Source organism: Anas platyrhynchos, chromosome 6 (genome assembly GCF_047663525.1).
Source record: "Anas platyrhynchos isolate ZD024472 breed Pekin duck chromosome 6, IASCAAS_PekinDuck_T2T, whole genome shotgun sequence".
Lineage (NCBI taxonomy): Eukaryota > Metazoa > Chordata > Aves > Anseriformes > Anatidae > Anas > Anas platyrhynchos.
Genome location: NC_092592.1, coordinates 36,748,984 through 36,769,622, shown reverse-complemented (window position 1 = coordinate 36,769,622; position 20,639 = coordinate 36,748,984). Strand labels below are relative to the sequence as shown.

Genomic DNA, 20,639 nt, shown 5'->3' with positions numbered 1-20,639 from the left:
CCGGCACTTTGGGAAGCGAGGCCAACACAAGGCCCCTATTTTGCCTCACTGCTGTCAGAAGGCACACAGAAAGCATCAGCTGCTCTTTGTTTGGCATCACCTGAGTGCCTTGAGCTGTCTCAGAACACCTCAGCACTTTGGCATTCGACCAGGGAGTGATTTGTGTCAAGCTGCCATCCTTCCCAAAAATCCCCCCTTTTCACACAGGGGTCAGTCCTTCAACTGCTTCAGGTTTCATTCACGAACACCAGCCAGTTGTTTTTATTGATTGTGAGGGATGTAAGGCAGCATACAGCAAAGGCTCAAAGTAGTCGAGCTTAGCAAGGGCTTAAGCTCGTGCCTGGCTTCTTCACCTCCTGTAGGCCTCATCTAGAAATCCATGTCTGGCTGTATGAGGAAAAAGTTCTCAAACTGGTCCATGGAGTTCTATTTCTGTAACCCTCAATGCTGCTACTAAACCCCCTGACTTGGCAAAAGCCACTAAATAGGGTTTTAGAAGTCCTGCTAGATCACAGCATCACTTCTAACTCAAACACCCCCCTTTCTGCCCCTTGGAGCTGAAGCATTTTGCAGTAACTTCTCTCTGCTGCCCCATCGAGGCAGCACCACCAAGGGTCCAACACCCCAATTCCTGCCCTGGATCCCATGGAGGAGCTGTGCTCAGGGCCCTTTTTGTGGAGAAACCAGTGACAGGCAGAGGCAAATACAGCCACTGCCTCCCCTGGCAGCCCACAGCGAACCTTAGGCCAATTTTCTTCTAGAAGTGCAGATCCTCTTCTTTGGTAGGAACCCATAGCCAAAGCAGGTTATGGGGCTGCAGTGGGCAGGTGTATATCATAACGCAGCAAAATCAGTCTAGGCAAGGGCAAAAAAATCCTGTAACCTTCCTAAAAATATATATATATTTACAAAACTCTTTTAAAATTCATGTTGTCCCCAAGTTAACAATTTGGAATTGATTCCACTATTCACAGCGCTTGGTGGACCCATGAGGTTTGTAGAGGGGTCTGTCTGCTCCACTGCAGCTACTGGATGGATGACACAAGGAGGCTGTGAATATCGGACTTCAGGGTCTGGTGACATTAAAACCCCCCTCTCTCCTTTTGGACTTCCCAAGCAAGACTCAAAGAGTTCTTCTCTTGCTGTCAGACTTTTTCTTTTGGACCGAACCAGTTTGGACTTGGGGCTCAGAAAACACATCAGCTTAGCATCCATCTTAATTCTCACCTTAATTCCCCCTAAATTGGAGGCACATTTCAAAAATAAGCAAAACCAGCAACAGTAACAACAAAAGCAATAAACAAGCTCCTCCCTCAATAAACATCTCAACTGTACAGCAGTCTGCAACTTCCAGAAGTCAGAAATGCTCTTAAAAACTAAAAATGGCACACACTTCCTTAAATCTGGCAAGGGAGGTGAATTAGATGCTTGGAGGGTAGCAGGCAGCTCAGGAAAACCGCATCCTCACTCCACAAGGTAGGACAGTCTTTGCATGCTTTACATTAACTACATTATCTTCACATTGCCTGGCTTTTAGCCATTTTTAGTTACATTATTTTTAGTTAGCTGACATTTAAACGATAAAGGGACATGTTGCGAGGTATTTTCTTATAGATAGATACAGGATAACAATTTAAGATTAATGGGATATAAACGTACTGATTACCAACTCAAAAAAATGTAAGATAAGGGTAAGATAGCAAACTATGCACACCAGCAAGTGAACCATTCGATTACCAGAACTAACCACTGAGTTTCCTATCTAAATATCTAAATACAACAAGCTTAAACATTTATCCTGCAGTTTGTTAAATGTTCCTAAAAGCTGGATGTTCCCCTACCATATAGTAGTCTAGGAGATTTCAACCCTTCAAGATTCCTAAGCTCTTTCACAGAAACGAAACTTCAAGTTTTTCAGTCTTCTATTTAAAAAATATCCAATTCACTTCTTAGAACACTGCACCTTTCAGTGTGTTTTTTTTTTTTCAATGGTGTAAGTCACCGGAAAAAAACCTGCTGTGTGCAGTAGGGGATTTGTTCTTGCCTTATTATTTCATGTCCTACTCAAAAAATATGATTCATAAAATAATCTTTAGTGGTATGAATCAGCTTAAACAATTTCAAATTCCAAGATGAGGTCACAGAAAAGTTGGCACAAACGAGAAAATTTGGACTTAATCACATTCAAAACTACACTGGGCCCCAAAACTTCAAAAACCCAATGCCCAGTACAGTAGCCTTATCTGGCCTAATTTATCCCTGGTTCTCCCTTTTGGCCTGGAAATATCAAGTTATTGAGGTAACAGGTTGAGGGAAGGCACATACAGGCAGGAGTCCTGTTGCATGGTTAACAACACTCAACAGCATCTTTCTTTCTCAGTTCAACCCTAAAACTGATATAAGTGGGCCAATGGGTAGGACTGTGCTGCTTCTAATCCAGAAATAGCTGAGCCCTTTAACTTACGTCTTTAGAGGCGTCTTCTTCTTTTTTGCGGGTTTATTCAAGCTGTCTCCATCGGTCCCGTTTGTTTCATTGGCACTGGCTGGTATCTCAAAGGAGGCTGGAGATTTGGTGGGCGAGCTGGCGATCTTAGAAGAAGACTTGAAAGGGTCAATAGAGTCCTCGCACATGTCTGGCTCGAAACTGTACGTTTGTTGAGGCAGTTTGGGAGATTCTTGCATTTTTGTACTAGATGAGAACGGGTTAAAATTGGGATCGTCCCACTTGTCAATATCAAAAGTGTAAGATCCTTTTGTGATAGGGATCTCATTTGGATCAGTGGGTGTCTTGGTTGGTGTGGTTGGAAGGTTATCAAGCTTTTCCACTGATTTTTTAGTCTTTGGCCTCCGTAGTGGCATTTTAGCACCAGGCTTTTTACCTGTTTTTTTAGGAGGAGCGCTCTCCTGCGAGTCTTCACCGGTCCCTTTTTCTTCAGAATAATCAAACTCCAGCCTCACTGCAACCCCTTTGACCGGAGGGTCCTCTTGTCCTCCGGTGTCAGGCGGGGTCACCTCCACAGCCTCAGGTGCCGTTGTAAGAGGTAGTGTTTTCTTACTGGCAGGGGGAGAGTTTTGTACTTTGCTGCCTCCAGTGCTAAACGCACTAATCCCGTCAAAACTGTCTGGATCCAAAGGGTAGGATCCCTCAGGCACAGCCGGGGCCTCCTGTTTCTCAGCAGAGATTTTAGAAGGTTCAGTACATTCAGGTTTTACTGAGTCAGCCTTTGCTTCAGATGTTGATTTATCCTCACCTGGGGCAGAAGCTGCTTGGCCAAGGTCAGACGGCTCTTGTGGCGTTTCCTTCACCGGCGGAGCATCGAGAGATTTTTTTGCTGACGGCTTCTTTTTTAAGGAAGCTGGCCTGGATTTCTTGGTTCGCTTAAGGGTACTGGAAGCACTACTTGAACCAGTACCATATGCATCTGCTGCTGGCGCTAGCGTCTCGTTATTGCCAAGATAAGACGCTCCATCAAAATCACTAGCTTGCAAGCTAAGAGACCGAGATAATGTAGATTTGGAAATTGGCACCGAATCGGTCGATTTTCTTCGAACATTCGCTTTGGGGTCACGATTCTTCGATTCCGGAGAACTCGGTCCTAAGGCATGGAGAGAATCAACCAACTCAATGTTATCAAAGTCCAAGTTGTAGGTTCCACTGCTGGCTATTGGCTTGTCCTCATCAAAGACGGTGGAAAAAGAATGGGAAGGGGGACGGAAAGGGCTTTCTTCAACGGGTTCGCTGTGGGACACATCAGCTACAGGGGCAGTTTCAGAAGATAATCCTGTGGGAACAAACAGAAAAAGCAGTGAATTTTAAACACGTTTTAAAAACGGGTGCTTAGTAATCTTGCTATAATCTAAGACTAATACAAATATATATGTATATATATAAAAGAAAGGGTAAAAATCATTCAGATGGAGTAAGCAATGATTGAGGGACATTTTCAATATATGAACTAGATAAGGAAAAAGAAGTTCTCCCCAGGAAAAGATTCAAGTCAAGCTGCATGAAAATACAAAATATGCGTTGGAATAGCCTCTTGAGGATACCTTCTAAACTACTTATCACTTAGTTAAAAAGGTGTCTATTATTATAACATGCTAAATATGCCACATACCAGAAAATCTGGACTTTGAACACTACTCACATTTTCTTCTTTTCTAAAGAGTTCACAGAACTGTGTCAAAGCTCTTCTGCAGTAGATTCCTGTAGATTTGGCCAGTGCTTCAGCAATTACATGTTGATCTTAAGTTTTGTTTCCCATGTGCTATTTTTACTAATTTCCCAGAGGGACAAAACAATGGAACACGGCTTCCCCTCCACAACCCATCAATGTCTGCCCCCAGAAGCCAATACACTAAACTTTGACCTCAAAATTCCAAGTCTACAATAAGACGTGAATCACGGAGAATTTCATATGAAATAAATTATGGCAAAGATTATAAAAAAATAATAATAATCAGTTCAACAACTATACAAGAAATCTCAGCTGCAAATATTCTATAAGAAAGACAATTAGAAGCTGCCTACAGATTATTCAAAACAGATTTCTCAAAGCGTTGTGCTAACTCCATGATGAAAGGAAAATTTTATAGGGGGAATTATATGGCAGAACCGTTCGACTGAACATCTTTTCATTGTAATTAAAGGCTCGCTTATCAAATGGAATCCTAAGAAGATTTATAGCAGTCTCTTGACTTGTTACATAACAATTATATTGGACTAAATAGAAAAATACACAGTGCGTGTCAAAAAGAAAGTACACCAGTAGGAAAGGATTAAGATGATGGACCCTTCTGCCTTCCACCTCATTAAAGTTCATTACCAAAATGCTTTACAGATCCTGAACACGGTTTGCTCTGGCTGTCATTGTCCCTGCCCAAACCTAGCACCGTCACCTCCACCACCGTGTCCGTGTCCCAGTCAGGGCGTGGAGCCCTGGGAAATCCCTCCAGTCCACAATCCGAGCTACGTTAAGCTGGCTGCTGGGGCTGCACCCAGCAGCTGGGCTCCCTCTGATGAGAACGGGAGCAGAATGATTCAGGGCTTCCCACTGAGCAACGCAGCTTTTGTCGTGGTTTCAATTTTAGCGTCATGCAATTTTAAAGAGAAGCACGCTCAAGCAAAAATGAATGCTTTGCTCATCCTTAAACGATTTTGGTGAAATTTCTATGCATCTTTTTCACTTCAATCTTGACATGTTTTGCAAAACAGTTTCCATTGTGCCCAGCTACATTCATTACTGCTTTTCATAAAAGCAAGGTGGACAGAGAATCAATCAGCTTTTTGTCAGAAGTTATGAGTGGATTAAGAACAGAAAGAACAGTTTTTCTTTATTCCAGAGGAAATTGTACCTCTGCATAGAAATCATGGGAGTTATTACTTATGAATGTAGAGAACAGTAGAAATTGAAGGAAATCAGATCCATTTCCCATAGCAGTAGCTTAGAGCAGCACCAGGTATATTGAGAGATTTTCAGAGGAGTGACAGCTGCGCGGTTTCTCTCAAGACTCTGGAATTTTACTGAGTTACAGGAACTAAACATACTGCTTTACTGTGTTTTTTCCGAAATGAATGCTAGTAATGAGGCACTATTTCAGGACAGTTTATTTTTTTTTCCTCATCTCCACAGGGCTGTGCTTGGTTTCAGTCTGGCTGATTGGCCATTCATTAGAGTCAATTTGCTGAGCTGGTGTTTGCTTCACACACCCCTCACTTCTGACACTGTTGGGACTCAAAGAGAGTCGTAAAACTCCAGCGTTAGGCTCATCTGTGTGTTTTACTCCTCCGTGGAAGGGAAGACACCTAACTGGGATAGAGAGCAATGAACTCCGCATAGCTCTAACACGTCAGCACAGAACAAATCTAGGTCAGTGTGAAATGAAAGGGGGATCTGAACACAGCCTTCTGAAATTACGTGTTGTTTTCATTCCCTCATGTGCCCACCAGGGATGAGGCTCTTTGTTCAAAGACAGTACAAACATATATTTAATATAGATATACAAAATCAATGCCCTGCAGGACCTGGAATGCAGCAGGAAGGTGCAGTTGAGCTAAATTTGGTATCGCATCACAGCAGTGAGTGGATGTGCAATGCTTCCCATGCTCAGGGTGGACCATCCTTCCAATTTGATGTTCTCCACATAACATGGAGCTCAGAGCCCTTTGGTTGATTATTTCACAGCTTCCTCCTCACCAAATCCTTCGTTCACAGTACAGATTTCTGCAGAGCACAGCTCAGCTCCCTGCTGCGATATTTCCATTGTTTCTTTATGGAACAACGTGGGAAACAGAGAGAAAACTGCTTTTGGGAGCCATTCACTGCTGCTCCTCGGCTCCTGCCCCATTGCACAGGGATCACCTGCCTGGAAACAGCAGCAGGCAGGAGGGGAAGAGGTGAACGCTCTTTGCTGGCGCAGAGCAGCACAGCTTTGTAGCACCACAAAGAGATATTAAGATGTGACTTTAAGGGCATATTCAGAGAGCAGAGCCATTTGTCTTCTTACACCACAGGATTAAGTGAATCAGTCTTACTAATTACTGCATTTCATTAAAATGCAGCTTGATCGTGGAGGAAGGTTCCACGCTACAAGCTCTGCAAATGAAGGCGTTAGCTTGCCCTAGAGAGAGGCCAGCACCAGGTTTTAAACCAGGCTTATGCTTTTTAGGGGCTCATGGCAGGGTGCTGACAGTCCCCCACAAATTATCCCGGTAGGAGATGCCCTCAGGCAGGTACTAGGTGGTGGGAAGCATTCTAGAAACATGAGCGACAGCAGAGAAACCTGTATTGTACTGAAAAACAGGTGCTCCCCTGAAGAAATCTGCCATTCCAGTCATTGAGAAGGCGACCCAAGGACTATTCCTTCCCCATGGACATTGCTCTGACTGTAGAGAAAGCCTGCCTGGATTAGGGTACTATTTTTTAGGATACAGAGCGGATACTTTTTTATTTTTCTAGTCAACTACAGAAATCAATTTTTGTGCATTATGATTTTGTACCAAGATGGTGACAGCACCTCGGATGACAGCAAACCTCTAACACCCCACCAGGAAAGAGCACGGGGCAGCCCCAGCCCTCCCTGAACTCAGGTCTCCTTGAGGAAGCTGCAGAGATGCCCCATGCAGCCCCACACGTGTGCAGGGGATGCGGTGCCCACTGGCAAACACGAGGTTACCAGACCAAACTTAACCAGATCTAATACAGCAAACGCAGCAGAAATTAAATTATACTTCTGTTTTCTGGAGGAAAAAGAAGGAAGAAGAAACATTTGGAAAATGCATAGAGCATGCACCCCCACACTGTTATAATGAAATACCTCAGCAGACAAGCTCTTTGCCTATAGCATTTGGGAACTGGAATTACCTAACGCTACACGTTTTCAAACAGCTTATTTCACGTTCCTGCTTGTTATAAAGGCCTTTGAAGTTATGAAATCAATTACTAGCACTATTGTTAAAATTACTGTAAAAATACTTCTGCCATTTATTCTGAGATACGATGTTGGATATAAAGCTTATTCTCAATTTTCTTTTGTCAGGCAAAAACACAAAAGAATGTTTTCCATAGCAAAAATTCAGTTTGCTTTTCTCTGGGTCATCATCTCTGTACTGGGAGGGCTGACTTCAATTCCCCTGGCACAAGAAGGAACTGGACACAGGTCTCCCACGAGGGATGAGTGGGTTGTAATGAGTAGAGGGGGCTCCAGCTCTTGCATCTCCCCCCATGTATAATCTGAATTTGCTAAATAATTGGAGAATGTAGGGGGAGAAGAAATGCCCCTGCCTAAGCAAGAAATCCTGGCCAGAAACGGGGAATTTGGGAGAAAGGGCTTGAAGCACTTCGTGGTGCTCAGGTAGACCAAGAAGAGGACCCTGCTGTGAGGAGCCGATGCAGCCTCCCATGCATTCACCTCACCTGAACTAGGTGCATGGAAAGATCATGGCCTACAGATAAGCACCTCAAACAATAAGTTAAAAGACTACCAAACTTAAGAAGAGAACAAAAAAACAACCTCAAGCTCATTTGCTTCAAGAGTCCAACCCTTGCTCCCCACAGCCAACAAAACGTTTGGACGGGCCCTTCCCTCCAGACTTGCCCGCTGAGCGGCTCCCCTCTTCGGCCCAGCCCCTTGCTCTGCCGCTGATGGACTGCGGCCATGCGGCAGGTTTCACACCACCAGGAGCTGGCATGAACCCAGGGTGAATCGAGCTGTATTTCACTTTCATCATACTTATTAAGCCAGTGTTGAAGTCAACCTAATTAAAAACTCTCCTCTTGGCTTTCCAGCAGTGGGGTCCAGCTGTTGCGCTAATGACGCGATGTGGCATCACCACAACCGTCTGCATCCATAATTATTGTCAGATACAGATCAAATAATCCCTCAAACACTTCTGTGCTTCCTCTTTCCACCCAAACACACGCTTCATCACCACCATCCTGTCGAAGACAAAGGCGTGTGGCTGGCGAAGCAGGATCCCAGCTGGCCGGCGCTGCCTCTCGCTGCGTGCCGGGCTCGTTGGTTGCCCATATTCCTTATTCCTCTTAGTGAAACCTCTTTATTTGGCTGGATGGTACCGACTAGGAGCCCTGCTTCTGCTGCCCACAGCCCCCCAGTAACTCATCGAATTTGAGTGCAGCCACACACACAACCTACGAGGTAAGCAAGCTATAAGATAACTGGGAAAATGGTTGTAAATGGTTGTAAAAATGGTTGTAAAAAATGGTTGTAAAACCATTTGTTTTACAAATGGTTTGTAAAACAAAAACGTTAAACCAAAATGTCACTTCTCTGAAGCATACGAACACCTAAGCTACACCTAAGCTACAGTCTCAGTGTTATTAATTTCTTCAAAAGGCTTCAGAAACAAGTGAATGCTTTGTGTTGCCCTCCTGCCTCTGAATTTTCCCTGCATTGCACAGCTCTCTCCTCTCGTACGACCCCCCCGTTGTATAACTGCATTCTGCATCATTTTGGAATGCGGAACGCAGCTCTGGCACTTTGTGGCAATTTGCCTCCCATGGACAAATCTGATTTGCAAATGAAACATTTTCATCTCTGCCGTCCAATGGCTTTTAATACAGTTCGCCCTGGCTATGAATGGATACAGTCAGTTTCCTATCTTTATTTGGGAATGCCCAAAAGAAAGGAGGGGGAGGTCTGGGACACAGGAAGAAGAGAATCGCATGTGACAGGGACGCACATGTGTATTCAGGGGATGAAGATAATCTACTGCAGTAATTAAAAACATGCTGCAATGCTGTTTAGCATATGCACTCTTTGTTCTCTCAGCACTTAACTTGTTTTGTCATCACAGATATTAAGATGAGAAAAAGGAAAGAAGATGGAGAACGAGTAATGTTGCTTGCTGCAGTGAAGAAGGAACTCTAAAGGAGAAACTGCCAGGAGATCTCTTCCCAGTATTTTATTTTGTGGCATCAGTTTGTTGAACATCTTTCTAGTTTCTCATAAACTCATAGCATAAATCACAGTCTTAAGGAGCACTCCTTAATGCATGAGTCCCAGAAATGCTTTAGGTGTCTCAAGCCATTTCCAAGACTTGTTTGTCACATCCCCAAAGGTTTAAATCAAGCTCGACAGCCTTTGCAATACAAGCACCAGCCACGGACGTTGCTTTGCCACTGCTAAACGCAGCCACTACAGTGGGAAGTGGAAGCTTTAAAGCATGGCAACGTTACACAGCTTTCCAAAGGAAGCGTAAGCCAGCTTTAGCCTGCTTAGAGTAAATTACCTTTACACAATTTAGCAATGTAATCAAGATGACTTGGCTTTTGGATGGGAAAAAAGACAGCATAATAGGCAATTCAGTCTTAAACTGTTGAGCTGTCATTTGACAACCCAAACAAAGCTATTTTGGGATAAGGAGTGCCTCCTACTCCTCCATATTCTATTATTCAATTTGGAGAACAAAGAACACCTTTTGGGGGGGAGAAGAGGGCAAAGCTTTTTGTTTCTGAAATGTCATATCCCATTCTTAAATGTGACCTTGCCAAGATGTTCCATTTTTATGTATCTGTATTATCCATACACTCACACTCACTGCTGTGTTACTGTACCACAGAGCTAATATAAATATTCCTACTGTTCTAGGAGCTTTTTGTTCACTTTCTGCTTGAGGTGCCAATATGGATGAAATAGTATTTCATTAACTGTCACTGCTAGCAGTGTGCAGCCAGGTGCCTGTACGTCGTACCTCCTTTTTCTAGGCATCTGACTCTGAAAAGCTCCTAAAATACTGGGAGGAGGGAATGAAATTTTATTCTAAATGAAGAATTGGTGTTTAGTGCTTTTGTTTGTTTGTTTTTCCTAAAAATCTCCTATTTTCTTTATTATTTGCCCAGTGTTATGGGCAGATTCTCTACTACTTTACTCCAGGAGGTGACAGAGTTTCTCCTCCCGGCACAGAGAAGGGTCAGCACACACCAACAAATCTTCCAGGAAACAATTCGTTAGCAACCATTCCTTGTCTCTGCTAACACAAACACCTCACCTCGGCCTCACCTTCCTCAGCAAGGTGTCCCACCCACGGCATGCTCCTTACCTGTGTCTTCCAAGGACAGCTGGGGATTTATTTCTTGTTCTGCTAGGTCTGCTACAACTGCTGCTGCCGCTTCAGGGGGTGGCTGGGGTGGTGATGGTGGAGCCTTGACTGGTGTGGTGGACTCCGGGGTCTCAAATGCTTCTTCTGAGTCAGAGCTCCTGGGGAAAACCAAGCAAGAGAGAGTTTTCTTAACAGCCTGGACTAGTGAGGAGTGAGGAGAGGGAAGATTCATGGCAGAGACACCAGCTATTGGGCTACCTCTGTGATCTCCAAAGGCAGCCCAGAAGGAGATATTACACCACAGTGTGGTTTCCAGAGCAGAATATCATGGCCACGATCTTGTCACTGCTTTGTGCTACAAAAGTGAACGTGTATTTGGAAACAAATCCACGCTGCAGAGCCTGCTTTTCAGTGTGAAGGAGGTTCAACCACAAAGACAACACCAACACCCTTGTATCAGATAGATTCTGAAACTTTCCTTGGTGCAAGGGGACATAAATGAACACGGAAAAGGACCTTAAGAGTTATTTCATAGCTTCATTAAAAAAAAATGAAACACAAAACTTTAAAAACATCATCAAAGTTCCGTGTGTGCTCCTACAGGTGAGAGCACATGGAGATACCTGAGGTGCAGCTCATCCTTGGGTATCCTGCTTCCAGGGAAATATGTTTTACTTTTTCACACAATTTCCCCATAGCCCTCTTGTAAATTATTAAAAAGGTGAGGCGAGGTGTAAAATGCACGGTCCTGGTACCGTCAATAATCCTTTTCTAGCACCGTGGGCTCACACAGCCACAAGCAACAGAAGGATCCCATGGGTTGGTGTCAGCCCAGTGGGGAAACAGCAGTACCCCAAACGGAGCCAGTCATAGGAAATGCAGGCCTGAAAGGGAACACCTGTAGGAAATGATGGGAAACCTAAATGATAAGTGAAGATCTAAATCACATAAGGACAACGAACTTCTGGAAATAAAGCTACACCGTAGTTAGTCAACATAACGTTTTCTCCTCCTGCCACAGAAGTGCTTCAGGAAACAAAGTTGAAGAACCAAACAGAAACACAATTTGGTATTTTTCTTGCAGAGAAATATTTCCTGTCATAAAAGTAAACCTAAAAAATTATCATCTAAACCAACAACATTAAAAGTAATTCATCCCTCTCGTGTTTTCACGTGATTCTCACTGCCTGAGCTTCAGCACGGCTTTGTTTTGCCAATATTCAGTAACCTCAGCAAGATTCTGATCCCATACTTTAATTTTCACCTGCGCCCCTCCATAAGCAGCAATGTAATCAGTAAAAACTTTCTTAACCTTAATTCAAATGCAGCCGAGTTTGTTATGAGGGGTGGTTGTGATAGCAAAGCTCGGTATTTAACACGGAGGTGGGAAGGGAAGCTCCACACCAGGGAAGTGGTCGTTGTCATCACCTGCGGGGTGGCAGAGAGCAGAAAGCCTGGGAACATAGCCCAGGACTGTGCTCCAAGGTCCTACCTCACATATCTCCTGGGAAAATGAGAACCTGTGCTGAACTGGGTCGGTTTTCCTTAGAGAAAACACGGGATGGTCTCTCCCGCATAGGATATTTTTAAGACTGTAATTGTACTTTCAAAGTGTAACAAAAGATTTTCCCAGAACAACAGGATTTCCTGTGAAAAGGAAATTTCGAACAGAACTGGCTGAAATATGTAATGTCTTTTCTCTGAAAAGTACAGGAGTGCACAGAAAAATAAATAAGGCTGCTGCAAAGTCCCTGGTGCAGAAGAGCTTGCCAGGCGGCAGCAGGCACGGACCCAGCTCTCGTGGAGGGAAGAGCCCCTCCTGTCCTCTTGGCCATTATCCTGAAGCTCCAGCTGAGGATGAGGCAGGGTGAGACGGGACACGTGGGGTTTAGAGGTGGAGAACTTGTTTGCTGGTCCTGGCTCGTAACGTTGTGGAGAATGGGCCTGCAAGCACGGAGTCCAAGCAGTTAAAAGCTACGGGGTGGAACGTAAGTTATCAAGGCAAGCTCACACTGATTTCCAAGGCTGGCTACAAGGACATGTGAGTGTATCTCATATCTTCCTATCTGCATCCTTTGTTTTTTGTATACAATGGAGGAAAAAAAAGAAAAAAGATATAGATTGTTGAAGCTACAAAATGGCTAGACGACAGTAACACAGTCCAAAATGACTAGAAGTACTCTCACAGTCCTCTTTCACCTCTCCGAAGATGGCCAGTAAACAGTAAATGGGAAGGCAGCCGGTGAGCAGTGAGTGCAGTGCACGCAGGCAGGGAGAGGAGCTGGGGAGAACCAAAAACCATGGCCATCCTAGGGGACCAGCCGTGCCATAGGGGTGCTCCCACTCTCACCTGGAGGCTTGGAGCAACTGAAGGCAGTTCCCGGGGTTGACTTCTCTTTGTCCCCTTTGGCCTTGTGGAAATCCAGCCCCAGAAGTTACATTACCTTCATTTTTGTAAACCACGGACATTTATAACTTTATGTCTTCACTTCAGAATGAAAAATAGCCTTTCTGTCACCGCAGCTGGAAAGCAGTCAGCACACAAGGATGAGATTTCTTCCTGCCATGCCTCTCCTCACTGTTTGGGAGAGGGGATGTCATTCTCCACCAGCTCGTGGAATCACAAGGAGCAACATCAAGACTGGCTTCAGGGCTTAGCTCCATCACAGCCAAGCTGCATTCATCTATATTCAAATTGGTGTATTTCCTTCCAAACTTAGCACTTTGGACAAAATACAATAAATAGGTGAGGTTGATGGTTGGACTTAATGATCTGGAAGGTCTTTTCCAACCTACGTGACTCTAAACTTGCCTTGTTATTGCGGCTTGGCCCAGTTTAGTTGTAGTCTCTCAAGCACACCATGCAGACTGCCAACAAAACCTGGACCTTGAGAATCGAACAACAAATGAAGTGCTCAAAGCACACCCATCTGTCACCAGAGGGACACTCTCTCAAGAACCACCCAAGGCTTGGGTCCTGCTTCTGGACAAACTGACGTACACCACGATGGACTGGGAGTCCCAAAGCCATGCGATGAGGGACCCAAATGAGCAAACATGGCAGTGATGTACAAACCATGAGCAAATACAGATCATAAGCATGAGCTGTGGCACCACCTGAAGGCAATGCACAGATTCCAGTAGACCTGGCAATCCAAAGCATCAAAAGCTATTAGATCATAGTTAGGATACAAATTTCACATCAGTATTTACTGAATGATTTATACACTCTGAGAGGAATCTAAATCAGCAAGAAAGAAAAAAAAAAAAGCAGCTTCTTAAGATGCTCAGTTTAGTACTGAAGATGAATTTTGGTTTTCATTCCTGTAATCCCACTGGGAGATGCGCTGGAAGTAAAAAGGAGGAATGAGTTCCGTAGTCTCACCTCCATCGATCACTTTCAGAGATGATCCTCATAAAAGCTGCATGAATAATTCAGGTCTGTTTTCCGATGAGATCAGAGCCGAGGATGGAGGACTGGCTGTACACTGCTGAGGTCAATCTGTCTTGCACGTTACTTAAACGGGCACATATACTCATCCTATCCTGGCAAAGCCAGAGATAGAAAGATTTGAAAAGACACTCAGTAGCTTCAAGCTTTCAAGTCCATACAGCCACAGAGGCGAGGCGCTCAGAGATGTGCATTAATTTCAGTCAAGCTCTTCCACCGCGAACAGCCTGATAAAACCTTCTCAAATTTCCTGCTCCCGTTTTTCACAGTTAAATTGATCTTATCCCATACAGGTCTTAAAAAAATAAAACGAGAAAAAGAACACGGAGGCAGCATGTTTCAGTGGCAGTCTCAAGCCTGAAGATCAATCCAGCTCTCAGCTGTGCCACTCAAGTGCTGCAGGGACGGGGCCTTGGTCAATCCGCTTCTGCATCCACCTCAAGCCTGCCTCACCCACCCAGGCTGTGAATTCTTTGTGGCACGAACAGCTTATCGCTGTGAATCTGTGCAGAGCTCAGAGGAAAACAAAAAATTGAAGACTGCTAAACTGGCACATATTAAAATTGAGCTTTTTTCTTGTTCTATTTATAAAAAATTCAATAACGGACTCTGTATAATTCATCTTGTGGTATTTTTCATGCTGACGTTACACAACCTGGTAGCAGATGCATATCATCTCCTTTCCCCCTTTCTTCCTTCAGACTTTCAATGTTGTTCAGGGTCATATCTCCAAACCACCTCAAGAGCCCAAACCGTACAGCCCTTCCCGGAGATGAAGCTACCACTTCAGGCCAGCAGCCTTACCTGACCCTAGGGCCTACTCACAGTGAACAAGAATATCATATGTTACAACAAAAGGTCATTTTTTTCATCCCAGCACAAGGTTAGAGTAATATCAAAACCGTTTCAGCTTTGTGCTGTCATTTCTGCATGGTATTTGCCTACTCGGTGACTCCAGGCCAACGTAGGGCTCCACATTAATCAGCTGCTCTTAACGTGGTACTTGGTGGCTGGGCCATTTGTCACCTACCCGCTCTGAGGAACAAACATCATCACAGATTCTAAATTTTACCATTAAACTGGCATGGCAGCATACAAAAATCATGTTGGACACAACGGTAGATTCATCTGGTTAAGTATTAATTATTAATATTTGGTACCTGAATTAGTCTTCCTGTCATCCACGGATCTGTTAAACTCATGGCATTGAAATGCACCACAAACAGTGCTGGGCATACGCCTCACAAATGGTATTTCCCTTCTCTCTAGTAAAATACACCATTAAAATGACCAAACTTCTCAGAAATAATTCAACAGTACCAACAGCACCAACAGCATTTCACACAGAGAAGGGCAAAACCATCAACCTTAGCCAAGCCGACCAAAGCTGAAGGGTCAGTGACTTATTGGGGACCACTTAAGGCCGCCTGCCTTTGCCCTCTCTGTCCCCACGGGGAAGGCTCTCAGCGTGGGATGTGAGCACGTCAGGAGCTGGGGAGGCACAAACATGTCACTTACATGTCCCCGGCCTCCACTTACAAGACAGTTCCTTTAGGGACACGTTTCTGGCCATTAACTATTGATGGACTTCCCTCACACTGCTCTAAGGATATCCAGCAGCAGGATCATCTAACCTACAATTAAATAAATCACACACAGAGCATCACTACCGGTTCGTACCCGCAGGATGAGGACCAAGCCTCGGGACTCATACCCATAAAATAAGGCCTGGTACCCAGGAGGAAAGCAGAGGAAAACCAAGCACGTTGTTTTCCCAAGGTCTGCTCCAGCAAAATGCAAAGTGTCCAACTGTGATGGAAATCGATGGGAATTCACAGCTTTCTAGGGCTGTATCTGCACGAGGGATGTACCTCACCTCCTGGGGGAAGGCTGCCTGCTGTACAGCACGGGGTTTATGTGTGGAATGTGTATGCATATGTCCCAAAAAAGACAATTATGCCCCTAGCTACTTGCCTGCCTTGCAACACTGGAGGAATGTTTTATAGGCTTCCGACTTGCAAAGTCTGACCATCAAGACAAAACAGTAATTTCAGCACAGGATTGTTTCAGCTTGGACTATATAGCTGGAAAGTAATTTCAGTCTCACTTTATGACATCCCTAACCGCTGCCCTGTAGATCTTTTTTGTTTTTACTTGACAACTGGGCATGGTTCAGTGAAAAATGGGTACAACAGAGGCTTCTTAAATCACAAAAAATCAAAATAATTTTAGAGAAGTTATCCCTCAACTGGGAGGAAGTCAATTTCCTAGGTATTTTCATTCTTTATCCTGCTATCTTACAGATACATTAAAGTCCTAATAAAGATTAAATTGTAGGACAAAAAAAAAAAGTGTATTTTTTCTTTCAAGAAAGGTTTCTGTGATTTTTTTTTTTTGTGAATACTGCAGAATCCAAAGACTTAAATAGGAATTGTGTTTTGCTTTCAGGGGTTCCTGTCGCAGAAGCGATACTGCACAAAACCGGCTGCAGTTTCTTCCTCGACAGAGGCATTTGCCCATATAAGACCAGGACAACGCCACGTGATCGGTTTATGGCTGGAGCTGTGACACGGCAGCAAAGCATTCCTTGCAGTTCTCGCTTAAAAAAACAGAGGTTTTATCAAATAAATCCCATTCTGCTGAACTGACAGAGACCTACTTTAGCACAATGCAATTACACAGGAACTCATATTGTCACAGATGTGTGCAGGAAGCAGGGCTGGCACTCCTCTCCAGAGAAGGATTTTAAGCTGATTTCAGCATAAATATTCCTACAAGACCTACTCAAAACATGGTTGCCCAGGAAAATAATCAATATTCCATCAAAGGCGACGCCTCCCAGCCCATCAGCGATGTGTCCTGACAAGCACACGGCTTAATTTAGAGACACAGGGGAGGGAGAGCATCGTGCATCACCCCAGGAGCAGCCAGGGCTGCTTCCCTCCTTTGTGCAGCTCCTTGCTTCTCCTCCAGGCTGCGAGCCGGGGCGTGATGCCCTCTCTGTTGTCTCGGCACAAAGCAGAGAGCTCGGCTGAAGCGTTAATGATGTACACCTGCGGAAACGCAGTGCGAGCACACAAACAGGGCTCGGATCTTCGCAGCCGCTGCTCTAACCCTCCCAGGTGACTTCACATCCGATCTGCAGCTCGATGTCCTCGACAGCAGTGTTGGAACTGACATGTAGGGATCTGCCTTTTTTTTTTTTTTTTAGATGGGTGAGAAAACAGAAATAAAATGTCCTGGCTGCAAATTGCAACGTGGGACTTCAGCCGTAGAAAATAAGTAACGCCTCGTGTGCTACCCAAACCACACAGGTCAGTGTGGAAATGTGTTTTCTACAAGAGGTTACTAAAAGAAACGTGAATCTCTTAAAAATTAATCGCTTACTATAAAAAGGGTAATTTTTCTTCGTAGGATGATTGCATTTGGAGAACAGGACTAGAGTCGCAGCAGAGAAGAATGGAAAGGACACAATTAATTTAAAGTTAATGCTGATTTCTGTGTTTTACCTATTGCATTACAAGTAATCTCTCCATAAATCTTTCCAGGAGGGGAGAAGGAATTATTCCTCCTGCTTTTCCTGCTTGTTTATTCAGCGATTTGGAGAGCGCTCTGTGCAGAAGCCAAACTCACACTCCCCCAGCAAAGCCATTTCCTGCTTTCACGCAGCAACCAGAAAGAAATGTCTCGAGCTGTGGGAAGCCACATCTGAAAGGGAAGATTGAGGGATATAACATTGCGTCCTTACAGCAGCACTTCAAACTACTTAACTCATTTTTCTAACTGATTAGCGAGAAGTTCTCTGCATTGATTTAAATCACATTAAGTTTTTTTTTCCTTTTTATGGCTTTTCCTGAGACGTAACAGAGTGTTTTCAACACTGCTGCAATAAATGAATAATGAAATGAATTCCCAGTCTTTCTGGCCAGCCTTCCCCTTCCACAGACTTTAGGCTGAATAATGAAAACCTCCACTCGGCAGGAACAGGACGCAGAACTGAAGGATCTGCACATCTTTTAATCTCTGCGCTCTTCTCAGGCAGCTGCTTTATTCTCCGAGGAACAACAGGGAAATACCATTTAATTAAAGACACTCACCCTCAGACATCACAACACCAAACATCCTCGTGTGTCCCTAACTAACCAGAGGCTGCTGAATGTTCAAGTACGTAAATCTCTTAAGGGATGAGGAGAAGCCATGAAGATCCTCCAATATCCAAGGTGAAATGCTCCCCACAAACACAGGTGTCACCATTTGATGCACAGCGATCCCTATCAGCACTGTACTTTGTTCTGTGATTCACCCTGCCAGATCAGGGATGGTAGTTGATGTTTAAGTATTTAATACCCATGACAAATACCTTTCCCCCGCCTTTAGTAGCAAGCTCTGAAGTTTTAATCCAGGAAACAACATCCTGTTAACTACATCCTTGGAAAGCAAGCCGGCTGCCTGCGCTCACCACTACACAGCATCATGCGAGGGCTCTGAGGGAAAATAATCAATAATTCATTGGGAGCCAGAGCTGTACATCTGAAATTGCTTTGCTGATTGCAGCTACCCTTTAAATCCTACCAGGCATTCCCCAGCCATGTCTCCGTTCAGCCACACAGCCCATAAGCAGCAGCAGGAGATGAAACAGCGACCGGGAAGTGCAGAGGTGAACGTGTGGTACCTGTAATCCCCGAGGGACCGGCTGGAGATTTGGGAAAGCAGCTGCTTTCAGAAAAGAGGCAAGGACAACACAGAGGATGGAGGAGAGGAGAGTCGGGGGGGTCCTTTTGGCAATGGGGAAGAGGGGAGCAAAGAGCCCCTGTGCCCCACGTTGTGCCTGTCTCACCCAGTGGCTGTGCAGAGCTTTGAAAGGCCCCCGCTAACCTCTTGTCCTCTGCTTCGACACCTGAAGCTGCTCTGGGCTACAAATAGCCAGGGAGCAATGGAGCAATAATAAAACACTTGATGGGCAACAGCTATCTCACCTTCTGACTTGAGGTGGGTGTGGGACGGGTGCTGATGCTCCAGACGGGTCTGGCAGGCAGATTTCTCCTTGACTTGAGCTTTAGCTTGGCTGGGCGACACCACGGCACCCAACCTCTGCTGCCCAGCTCCAAAGGGGCAAGGCCCGGACTTCAGCGGTACACAAAGGAGCTCGGATCCCTCGCTCATCCTCCCCCTCCTTTAGCAAGGAAACCCTTCTCCCAGCACAGCACTGGGCTCGTTTTTAATGAGGGCAGCGAACCGTTAACAAGCCCAATAAACGCACGTTTCCATGCTGGGAGCAGATCACAACTCAAAAGCAGGAGCTGAGCGTAGCTGCTTCTACGTTTCAGATACAATCTCATCTACATTTAGCCCTAGAAACAAGCTGCTTTTGTTTAGAAAAACCTTATCTCGTTCATTTGCACATAATTCTAGGGACCCTGTTTAATCTAAACCCAAGAAATTTGCCATGGGAAGTCCCAGATTTTCCCAATTTTTCCTTTTCATCCCAACAGAAGGGATGACCCCAATCCCCTCTCTGGAAGGCAAGAGGCTCCCAAATGCCCACTCAGCTCCTTAACCCAACCCCAGAGCTGTGGGATTGGAGCTGTAAGAAGCCTTACTGAGGGAAAAGGATGAGCATAAATCTAGGAGAGCCCTACAATTACCCGGAGGGCTCTGGCAGAGATCCATGCTTTCTCAACCCCAAATTTGCCCACTTCATGTGTGAAGTTTTTCAACAGCCTACCGTGCCAACCGCTCTTCGGTTTCTGGAGCTAAGGAGGGATGGTGCTGTCTTAATGCCACCACTGATGAAGGTTCTCGGGCCAAAATGTGCCTTAAAAGAAATCTCTGAGATCTCAGAACTGTGGTGGGAAATGGGAACCCACGGAAATAAAAACATTCAGTTTTTTCCACTGAGCCAACTCTCTGGTGCTACGGGGAGTATAACACACGATATCCACAGGCTGCTACTAAATTCAGATGGCTGATTCAAAGCATTTAAGGAGCTAATGGGAAATGACATTTTATTTTTTACTTCTCTAGAAAGCTTTTCCATAGTAAAAATAGCATTTTTCATTTGTTTCTTACCGCAGAGAAACCCCAAGTTTTTTCTTAGACACTCCCACTTCCCCAAAGAAAACGCCGACTGCACTGAAATTCCAGTTGAAGCTCTGCCTTTTGCCACTGGGAAGTCAAAACTGGGCAGCATAAGAAGTTTGTTAGGAAGCTAAATCCTTACAAAGTATCAGAGATGGATAAGGAAACGGTATCTATTGGTAACAGATGGCATCCAAAGCACTAGCAAATACAAAAACTCCCTATCAGCGCAAGGTCTTAAAACAAAGGAAGCATGTCCCTAACAGACAGAACTAATTTTGGTGTAAGAAAAACCCAAAAGCACCCAGCCTATTACCTCTAAAGCTCCCAGTACCAAAGAGCATCTTTGATTTATATCTAACAAGCGGCTGCTTTGGCTGCTGGGTCAAGCAAAGCAAAAGGCAGAAGCAGAGGGAAGTGTCAGGCACCAGGCACATGCAGGAATGCCTCTTCATTCACATTTTTACTGCTTCCCATCAGTTCATATTTCCCAGTTTCCCTCTGTGTCACAATGCATAATGGATGGCAGCAGCTCCAGTACGCACCGCG

General features: G+C 44.7%; 1 protein-coding gene across 16 annotated transcripts in view; it reads right to left on the bottom strand.

Annotated features, from left to right (window-relative positions):
• The window catches only part of TACC2 (transforming acidic coiled-coil containing protein 2), a 125,515-nt gene that overhangs the window by 30,184 nt on the left and 74,692 nt on the right, over nucleotides 1-20,639 (bottom strand). For all 16 annotated transcript variants that reach the window (XM_072039875.1, XM_072039865.1, XM_038181502.2 and 13 more), the window contains 2 exons: nucleotides 10,562-10,719; nucleotides 2,465-3,782 (listed from right to left, as the gene is read on the bottom strand). In XM_072039875.1, coding sequence (XP_071895976.1) covers nucleotides 2,465-3,782; nucleotides 10,562-10,719 — 1,476 coding nt within the window. The remainder of the gene's footprint in view (nucleotides 1-2,464; nucleotides 3,783-10,561; nucleotides 10,720-20,639) is intronic.